An 11,114-nucleotide genomic window follows, 5' to 3' on the forward strand; every position below is an offset into this window, starting at 1 on the left:
TGGCAATTCTTGTTGCCCCCCGGCTCGGAGCCTGCATGTTGGAGTTCAACCCGGTGGACGAGAGGGTAGCTTCCCTCCGCCTTCGGGTGGGGGGACGGGTCCTGACTGTTGTTTGCGCTTACGCGCCAAACAGCAGCTCAGAGTACCCACCCTTTTTGGATTCACTCGAGGGAGTACTTGAGAGTGCTCCCCCGGGTGATTCCCTCGTTCTACTGGGGGACTTCAACGCTCATATTGGCAACGACAGTGAAACCTGGAGAGGCGTGATTGGGAAGAATGGCCGCCCGGATCTGAACCCAAGTGGTGTTTTGTTATTGGACTTTTGTGCCCGTCACGGATTGTCCATAACGAACACCATGTTCAAGCATAAGGGTGTCCATATGTGCACTTGGCACCAGGACACCCTAGGCCGCAGTTCTATGATCGACTTTGTAGTTGTGTCATCGGATTTGCGGTCTCATGTTTTGGACACTCGGGTGAAGAGAGGGGCGGAGCTTTCTACCGATCACCACCTGGTGGTGAGTTGGCTGCGATGGTGGGGGAGGATGCCGGACAGACCTGGCAGGCCCAAACGCATTGTGAGGGTTTGCTGGGAACGTCTGGCAGAGTCTCCTGTCAGAGAGAGTTTCAATTCCCACCTCCGGAAGAACTTTGAACATGTCACGAGGGAGGTGCTGGACATTGAGTCCGAGTGGACCATGTTCCGCACCTCTATTGTCGAGGCGGCTGATTGGAGCTGTGGCCGCAAGGTAGTTGGTGCCTGTCGTGGCGGTAATCCTAGAACCCGTTGGTGGACACCGGCGGTGAGGGATGCCGTGAAGCTGAAGAAGGAGTTCTATCGGGTTCTTTTGGCTCATGGGACTCCTGAGGCAGCGGACAGGTACCGACAGGCCAAGCGGTGTGTGGCTTCAGCGGTCGCGGAGGCAAAAACTCGGACATGGGAGGAGTTCGGGGAAGCCATGGAAAACGACTTCCGGACGGCTTCGAAGCGATTCTGGACCACCATCCACCGCCTCAGGAAGGGGAAGCAGTGCAGTGCCAACACCGTGTATGGTGCGGATGGTGTTCTGCTGACCTCGACTGCGGAAGTTGTGGATCGGTGGAGGGAATACTTCGAAGACCTCCTCAATCCCACCAACACGTCTTCCTATGAGGAAGCAGTGCCTGAGGAATCTGTGGTGGGCTCTCCTTTTTCTGGGGCTGAGGTTGCTGAGGTAGTTAAAAAGCTCCTCGGTGGCAAGGCCCCGGGGGTGGATGAGATCCGCCCGGAGTTCCTTAAGGCTCTGGATGCTGTAGGGCTGTCTTGGTTGACAAGACTCTGCAGCATCGCGTGGACATCGGGGGCAGTACCTCTGGATTGGCAGACCGGGGTGGTGGTTCCTCTCTTTAAAAAGGGGAACCGGAGGGTGTGTTCTAACTATCGTGGGATCACACTCCTCAGCCTTCCCGGTAAGGTCTATTCAGGTGTACTGGAGAGGAGGCTACGCCGGATAGTCGAACCTCGGATTCAGGAGGAACAGTGTGGTTTTCGTCCTGGTCGTGGAACTGTGGACCAGCTCTATACTCTCGGCAGGGTCCTTGAGGGTGCATGGGAGTTTGCCCAACCAGTCTACATGTGCTTTGTGGACTTGGAGAAGGCATTCGACCGTGTCCCTCGGGAAGTCCTGTGGGGAGTGCTCAGAGAGTATGGGGTTTCGGACTGTCTGATTGTGGCGGTCCGCTCCCTGTATGATCAGTGTCAGAGCTTGGTTCGCATTGCCGGCAGTAAGTCGGACACGTTTCCGGTGAGGGTTGGACTCCGCCAAGGCTGCCCTTTGTCACCGATTCTGTTCATAACTTTTATGGACAGAATTTCTAGGCGCAGTCAAGGCATTGAGGGGATCCGGTTTGGTGGCTGCAGGATTAGGTCTCTGCTTTTTGCAGATGATTTGGTCCTGATGGCTTCATCTGGCCAGGATCTTCAGCTCTCACTGGATCGGTTCGCAGCTGAGTGTGAAGCGACTGGGATGAGAATCAGCACCTCCAAGTCCGAGTCCATGGTTCTCGCCCGGAAAAGGGTGGAGTGCCATCTCCGGGTTGGGGAGGAGATCTTGCCCCAAGTGGAGGAGTTCAAGTACCTCGGAGTCTTGTTCACGAGTGAGGGAAGAGTGGATCGTGAGATCGACAGGCGGATCGGTGCGGCGTCTTCAGTAATGCGGACGCTGTATCGATCCGTTGTGGTGAAGAAGGAGCTGAGCCGGAAGGCAAAGCTCTCAATTTACCGGTCGATCTACGTTCCCATCCTCACCTATGGTCAAGAGCTTTGGGTTATGACCGAAAGGACAAGATCACGGGTACAAGCGGCCGAAATGAGTTTCCTCCGCCGGGTGGCGGGGCTCTCCCTTAGAGATAGGGTGAGAAGCTCTGTCATCCGGGGGGAGCTCAAAGTAAAGCCGCTGCTCCTCCGCATCGAGAGGAGCCAGATGAGGTGGTTCGGGCATCTGGTCAGGATGCCACCCGAGCGCCTCCCTAAGGAGGTGTTTAGGGCATGTCCGACCGGTAGGAGGCCACGAGGAAGACCCAGGACACGTTGGGAAGACTATGTCTCCCGGCTGGCCTGGGAACGCCTCGGGATCCCCCGGGAGGAGCTGGACGAAGTGGCTGGGGAGAGGGAAGTCTGGGCTTCCCTGCTTAGGCTGCTGCCCCCGCGACCCGACCTCGGATAAGCGGAAGAAGATGGATGGATGGATGGATATATATATATATATATATATATATATATATATATATATATATATATATATATATATATATATATATATATATATATATACACACACACACACCCCAGCGGGCCTTTTGAATATCTCCCTAATTCTGAGGTCTCAAAGTTGGCAAGTATGGTAGCAATATAAATTATAACATATATGTAACATTTCCATGTCATATATACAGTATATAATACATACTGATATATTATAGTATTATTATTTAATTTTGTTATTGAAGCATTGTGTTTGTGTGAATTTTATCTCAAGAGGTTTTTTTTTTTTTTTGGTGACTGTTATTTAATTTACTTCTTCCTGTCACGGCACACTGCCAGGCTTCCGTAGTTTCCTCTGGCTTCTGTAGCTCCGCCCCCTTCCTCCTCACTGAGGTGAGTTGTGTCCAAATGAGTGTCGTTTGCGTGTCGTTTTCTAACAATAAACCAACGATTTATTTGTGTAATTCTTGCCGTATATTGTTTACTTTTTATGTACCCATAAGGTATCAAGTGATTTTGTGTGATTTTAACCGCTATTGTGAGCGCTACAAGCGTTTTGTTTGAGTGACGGTGTTGGCGCCATTTGTTCGAAGCAGCCCTCCTTCGTGTCACGTTTGATTGATTGGTTGAAACTTGTAATAGTAGATTGCAAAGGAAGAGAATACATGATATGAAACAGTGAAGTACATATTCCGTACAATTGACCACTAAATGGTAACACCCGAATACGTTTTTCAACTTCTTTAAGTCGGGGTCCACGTTAATCAATTCATGTCACGTGACCACTACGCAGCCGGTGTGCTATTGGTGAAAAGTAAGTTTTCTTTGTGTAGGAAGCAGAACGGTACGAGGAGTTTGTCATTTTTATTTCGTTTTTAGGTACGTGTAATTCTGTAAATGTGCATGTTGTGCTTGTATTTAATTCCTTCCCCACGCAGTTCTTTATATAGTCGGCAGTGTTTACCTTTTGCATCTTATATTGAGTCAATGCTGTATAATGTTGGTGTGTATTTCTTAACCCTTGATTGATTGATTGATTGATTGATTGAAACTTTTATTAGTAGATTGCACAGTTCAGTACATATTCCGTACAATTGACCACCAAATGGTAACACCCGTTACCAGTTTTTCAACTTGTTTAAGTCAGGGTCCACGTAATCAATTCATGGTTCAAATATATACTATCGTCATAATACAGTCATCACACAAGTTAATCATCAGGGTATATACATTAAATTATTTACATAATTTACAATCCGGGGGGTGGCATGAGGGGGGCGATGACCAAGAAGAACGCGGAGTTGGAATATAATTACAACACTTTATGTACATTTTTATATACAGATTTGAACAATTAGTTATTCACTGAAATATATTAATTGTGGTTCTTACAAAAAATATATCTTATAAAATATAAAAGCTAAAATGTCTCTTAAAGCTCTACCCCTTTAATTAGTGCATACTAAATAATTTAACTTTAGCCTACTCTTTATTTTATTTTCAAATTTACTAGCCTGTGGAAAAAGTTAATGTTGATATTTACCTCAGAAGGCTGCAAATAGGAAAGAGGCATTCAATTTTTATTTAAATTGTATTTGATATGCCATTGATATTTCTTAATTATTATTATTATTATTATTTGAAACTCAATTTTGCATTCCGCCCGATTGTAGCTGAGATCGGCTCCAGCGCCCCCCGCGACCCCAAAGGGAATAAGCGGTAGAAAATGGATGGATGGATGGAGTTTGCATGTCACTATAAAGTTATATAATCCTTGTTGTTCAATATTTAATGCAAAACTTGTTTGGGTCCCTATTAAAAGGTTAATTTGTTCAACCTTGGCCCGCGGCTTTGTTCAATTTTAAATTTTGGCTCACTCTGTATTTGAGTTTGACACCCCTGGTATACACCGTTTTGATAATACCTCCTGTGGTCTGGACTGTAGGCCTACCTCCTCTCCAAGTCGAGCCCTTTTCGGCCGTTGGAAATATTTTTCTATACTCATCTGTGTGAAGGAGTGAACATCCAATATTAGAATTTATTACTAACAACAGAACCGCTCTATGTACAGTGCCGTCTAACCTTAAGCGGCAGCAGCTGCTCAACACATGCAGGAGCCAGTGCTCATGGCTTATATCTTACTAAAATCCTTCCCGTTGACTATTTACAACACTACACAGTATTTATTATTATTATTATTATCTATAATTACATTTAAATGGCATTGCATACATGTAAAATTAAATGCTATTTCACATTATTTGACCAGTAGCAGTTACACCCATCTGAACAGGTCAGCCCCCTGTTTAAAGCCTAATCACAGTTGACATCTTGAAATGAAGGGCCTTTAATGGCCAACACATTAACCTGGACAGCTTTTTAAGAGCTGCTTGGCTCAGATTTTATTCTTTTCATTGCATTCACATGCTGCAATGGACAGTGGACAATTTAGCTCCAGTATTAATGCAATATCTGAAGCACCGTCTCCACGTGTGTATATTGACAACAGGGTTATAACCTGGACACGTTAGCTCGTCGAATGAAAACACCTGACTGTTACTACGTGCGTCTGCCCCGCCCCCCGAGCAAACCGCGGCGATGTTAATAAAGCAGCGTCAGGCTGCTCACGTCGGTGAAACGCCAAGACGTCTTACCCTCGTATTTTCATCCGGTCGGTCCGTTCCGTCCTCATCTTCTTCTTCTTCTTCTTCTTCTTCTTCTGGCGCACCAGGTGAATGAATTGCTATTGGCGAGTTACAATGCATAGTAGGCTACCGCCACCTACTGCACCGGTGTTGTAACTACAAGCTCCATTCACAGACAGAGTCTCATTGCTTTTATGAGCGGTAGAGCGAGTCAAAAGCCGAAAAATCCATTTGTGGCGGACGTAATTCTATTGTGGCGGGCCGCCACAAATAAATGAATGTGTGGGAAACCCTGCGTTTACCAAACAATCTGTCACTCCTAATTGCTAAATCCCATGAAATGTTCTTCCTCTGTGTCGCTTCTAAATAATATTTGATATTTTCCGGTAATGTGTTAATAATTTCACACATAAGTCGCTCCAGAATATAAATCGCACCCCTGGCCAAACTATGAAAAAAACTGCTACTTATAATCCGAAAAATACGGTAATAGAAATTAAGGGGGGGTGTATGGTGTGTGGTCATTAAATATGTATTCTGATATATGTTCTTCACAGAAAATGAGCCAAAGTCAGTGAGTCTCAGTTTGAAAAATTAATTAATTGTATCATTTTTCTTTTAATAAAAAATGAAAACGGGTCCCACAGACCCGAACACCACACTTGTACCGCTCAATAGAGCGAGCGGTACAAGGAGTCACAGAGAAGGAGTCTGTGATTTTTACTTCATTTTTAGAATAAAACCTCCTGTAAAGACGTCCATTGTGTGATCGCTGTCTGCAAATTCATCACAAGTCCAGACCCGTTACATCTGGACATAAAAAAACCACCCTTTAGTCACCTTTGCACCCTTTTAATAGTAACACTGTCTGAGGCTCGGCCAATCAGTGTCCATGGTACTGAACAGCATGCTCTGATTGGTTTGAGGCCAATACTGCTGTTGTAGTTTGTATTTTTAGTTCATTTAGCCATTTTTATGCTTGGAAATGCTTAAGTTAGCACCAAGTAATTGTACAATATGCTTAGAAAAATAAAAAAATATGTTAGGTCGTGAAGCCTCAATATTTGCAACGCGATGTGGCACGGGGCGACTGTCTATAACACGGGTGTCAAACGTACGGCCTGAGGGCGGGATCAGGCCCGCGAACAGGTTTTATCCGGCCCACGGGATGAGTTTGCTAAGTGTAAAAATTAACCTGAAGTTTTTGAATGAAAGAAACAGCTGTTCTAAATGTGTCCACTGGATGTCGCAATAGCAATTATTTGTTGAAAATGATCGAACTACATAAATAACATACTGTAATTTGAGTTTATCTTGATAGATTGAAAATTAACACCAATGAGTTGTCTGATGAACATTATCACATCATTTATTAAAATATAAATAACGACAAAGATAGAAGTGTAAAAAAAAACAAAAAAAAACATTATGATTTGTACAATTTCAGAATGTGCTTGTTCTATTTTTAAACAAAGAAAACAATCTGAAGTTGTCTTTATTTTTAAGTTATCGTGCCGTGATTTTACCAGTCCGGCCCACTTGGGAGTAGATTTTTCTCCATGTGGCCCCCGATCTAAGATGAGTTTGACACCCCTGGTCTATATAAAGTAACATCTGAACCAAAGGTTACTACCCTGCACAAGTTAGTCTTATCATGAAACAACTTCCTGCCAAATAAAATACTGTTTGCTTGTCTTCAGATGAAGCTTCTGGGCGTGCTCAGTGGCAACACAGTAGCTCCCGCCCCCCCAGAGGGAGCGCTCCATTCGTCTGGCTCCTACAAGAGAGGAGCGGCGAGCCCCGTGGACCACAACGACCTGCTCCATTGCCTCAGCCGTGACTCGGACAAGGTGAAAAATTACCTTCGCATCCTGCAGTGCTCCACGCTGCCAGGACTGGAATGTTAAGTGGCACGCTCATCTCACTCGTTAGCTACTCAGCCGTGTATGCAAATATAATAAACAAAAATGCAAGCTCGTGTTTTGCTACTCTCTTATGAAGGTGAATGCAACACAGAAGATACAATGGTTGATTTAGAGCTGTAGTAAATAAAGTCACTCGTTTGTGCCATCATGTTAGAAGACAGTGTAAAAAGCTTAAATTGCTTATGGAAGCAAGTAAATGGGGGGGGAAAAAGCTTGTGCTTGCTGCACCCTCTTGTGGTGATGTCATTAATTACATGCTGAATATTAAAAGGACTACAATACTAACATACCATATTTTTCAGACCATAGGGCGCATTAAAGGGTCATATGTTTTTTTTTCTACATTTAAAATACTCTTGTGGTCTACATAACATGTACTGGTGGTTCATTGGTCAAAATGTTGCATAGATGTTTTACAGATCATCTTCAAGTCGCTTCAGGATGCGCCTTTTATTGGGTGGTCTTATTTACGTGGCTCACCTTCGACAGCGTCTTCTTGTCATCTTTGTTGTACGGGTAGTTTTTAACGTTTCCATAGCTGGTCTACTAACAGATATGTTAGAACTTTACGCTACTTTGTATTAGAAATGCCAACAGCGGAAGGCCCCACAACAATAAGATGGAGAAAAATAACATTATTATTACAATGACGGATGTGCGCATATTTTCAGGACTTATGCAGATCCCAAATACACGTAAGGTAAGAAAAGTTTGTTTTGCAAAATATTGCGAAACAAAATGCCAGATGTCTGCCTGCTAATAAGTGCCGTTTTGCGGTCCTTATACACACACCATAATAATACCGTATGTTGAAGCACAGTACGTCTGACTATGGTAGCCATAATGCTCCGACAATCCATCAAGCGGTGCAGCTTCATAGCTTACCAAAGTCGTAGTAAAACATTGTGACAGATTTTTGAGCGCTGTGTAATGTAATGTTCTCAATTAAACTTCAAAGTTATGGGCTTGCTTGCTAGTGTCATTTACTGAACAGGCGTCAACCTGCAGTTCACACATATTTCCTATGTGAGACTGCCATCCACTGGTCACACTTATTACACCTAGTACCAAATAAAATAGCTTCGAGGTCGGTAAGCACAACCACGGTTAACACGTACGTTAGGCGCACTGTTGATTTTTGAGAAAATAAAAATGGTATGCGATAAATACAGGATAGTCTAAATCAGGGGTCCCCAAACTTTTTGACTCGTGGGCCGCATTGGGTTAAAAAAATTTGGCCGGGGGCCGGGCTGTGTATGTGTATATGTATATATATATCAGTGACGTGCGGTGAGGTTGATGGCTGGTGAGGCACTGACTTCATCACAGTCAGATTTACAAACATATGAACCCTAAAGAGTATCTTATTCACCATTTGATTGGCAGCAGTTAACGGGTTATGTTTAAAAGCTCATACCAGCATTCTTCCCTGCTTGGCACTCAGCATCAAGGGTTGGAATTGGGGGTTAAATCACCAAAAATTATTCCCGGGCGCGGCGCCGCTGCTGCCCACTGCTCCCCTCACTTCCCAGGGGGTGATCAAGGGATGGGTCAAATGCAGAGGACAAATTTCATTACACCTAGTGTGTGTGTGACAATCATTGGTACTTTAACTTAACTTTAACTTTACACGTACAAACTGTAGCACACAAAAAAGCACATTTAATAAAAAAAACTTTATTATGGTCTTACCTTTACTTATGAATAAAGTTCATTCGCCGCTGTTGTGCTGGATTAATGAACCCCCTGATGGGTGTGTTATATCAACTAAAGCCCTCACTTAAACTTTCCACGTGCAAGATTGAATCTATTTAAAAAAGTGTAACCGAGGGTTTATAAATGTCGCCTATACTGTATGAAACTACAAAATAACAAACACGGAGGCTCCAGTTTACACGAGGACCACTTTATTTACCTTCTTTCAAAAACCTCCGCTCCACTACAACATGTCATCACTTCCGCTCTTGGCGCCTTCAAAATAAGAGCTCAAGGCATATACTGTATAACAGTGCATAACAGGAACTTAACATCACAAATAGGAAAGCCCATAAAAATAGGTTACAAAAGTTATTTAATAAGAAGCCAAAAAGTGCAAAAACAATAATGTTCATGTTGAAGGAGTTGTGAATTAAATACACCTGCAGTCTGCAGGTGTACCTAATGTTGTGGCCCTGCAGTCATTCACAACTCCTCCAACACGAACATTATTGTTTTTGCACTTTTTGGCTTCTTATGAAATAACTTTTTTAAATAGATTCAATCTTGCACGTGGAAAGTTTAAGTGTGGGCTTTAGTTGATATAACAATTCTACGGCGGGGGTGCAGGAGGCGGGGCTACTGGAGCCTCAGCCAGTGCGTCTTTTGCAGCTGTTTTATGATCGCTCAGCACAAGAAATACGTTACACACATACAGTTGTTGACAAAATACACTGTACATTATATACCTCAGCTAACTAAACTATGGAAATGTATAATATAATTCATATAGCAATACAGTCTCACTGCACAGCAGGCCAGCAGTTAGCCGAGTACAGAATCCATGTTGAGGCATCACCCAACCATGCAAATTTTGCATTTCCTTTGGAAATCGAGGTCCCAGAGTCTGGAGGAAGACAGGAGAGGCACAGGATCCACGTTGCCTGAAGTCTAGTGTAAAGTTTCCACCATCAGTGATGGTTTGGGGTGCCATGTCATCTGCTGGTGTCGGTCCACTCTGTTTCCTGAGATCCAGGGTCAACGCAGCCGTCTACCAGCAAGTTTTAGAGCACTTCATGCTTCCTGCTGCTGACCTGCTCTATGGAGATGGAGATTTCAAGTTCCAACAGGACTTGGCGCCTGCACACAGCGCAAAATCTACCCGTGCCTGGTTTACAGACCATGGTATTTCTGTTCTAAATTGGCCCGCCAACTCCCCTGACCTTAGCCCCATAGAAAATCTGTGGGGTATTGTGAAAAGGAAGATGCAGAATGCCAGACCCAAAAACGCAGAAGAGTTGAAGGCCACTATCAGAGCAACCTGGGCTCTCATAACACCTGAGCAGTGCCAGAAACTCATCGACTCCATGCCACGCCGCATTAACGCAGTAATTGAGGCAAAAGGAGCTCCAACCAAGTATTGAGTATTGTACATGCTCATATTTTTCATTTTCATACTTTTCAGTTGGCCAACATTTCTAAAAATCCCTTTTTTGTATTAGCCTTACACAATATTCTAATTTTGTGACACACGGAATTTTGGATTTACATTTGTTGCCACTTCAAATCATCAAAATTAAATGAAATAAACATTTGAATGCATCAGTCTGTGTGCAATGAATAAATATAATGTACAAGTTACACCTTTTGAATGCAATTACTGAAATAAATCAAGTTTTTCAAAATATTCTAATTTACTGACTTTTACCTGTGTGTGTGTGTGTGTGTGTGTGTGTGTGTGTGTGTGTGTATATATATATATATATATATATATAGTCTTTTTAATCTGTTTTGACATTTAACATTGTCACGTTATCGATGGGAAAATTCATTTTTAGACAATATGATTAGCCTGAGCGGCTAGGAGACACAGAGAGTAACAAGCGGTAGAAAATGGATCGACCCCGAAGGAAATAAGCGGTAGAAAATGGATGGATAGAAAGGAAAGATTTAAAAAAAATCAAATACATTTTTTTTATTTAATTACTTGGGACTTCCCGTGGGCCGGATTTTGGATGCTGGGGGGCCGGATTCGGCCCGCGGGCCGTAGTTTGGGGACCCCTGGTCTAAATATTAACTATTCTTTATATTCCAATAGGAACTTAC

At 43.6% G+C, this 11,114-nt stretch overlaps 1 protein-coding gene across 1 annotated transcript in view; it reads left to right on the top strand.

Moving 5' to 3' along the window:
* LOC133612782 (prolactin-like) overlaps positions 1-7,366 on the top strand; it is a 34,191-nt gene extending 26,825 nt beyond the window's left edge. The window contains exon 5 of the mRNA XM_072914023.1: positions 7,089-7,366. Coding sequence (XP_072770124.1) covers positions 7,089-7,295 — 207 coding nt within the window. The 3' untranslated portion in view covers positions 7,296-7,366. The remainder of the gene's footprint in view (positions 1-7,088) is intronic.
* Positions 7,367-11,114: the final 3,748 nt, after the last annotated feature.

The sequence above is a fragment of the Nerophis lumbriciformis genome, linkage group LG10 (genome assembly GCF_033978685.3).
Source record: "Nerophis lumbriciformis linkage group LG10, RoL_Nlum_v2.1, whole genome shotgun sequence".
Lineage (NCBI taxonomy): Eukaryota > Metazoa > Chordata > Actinopteri > Syngnathiformes > Syngnathidae > Nerophis > Nerophis lumbriciformis.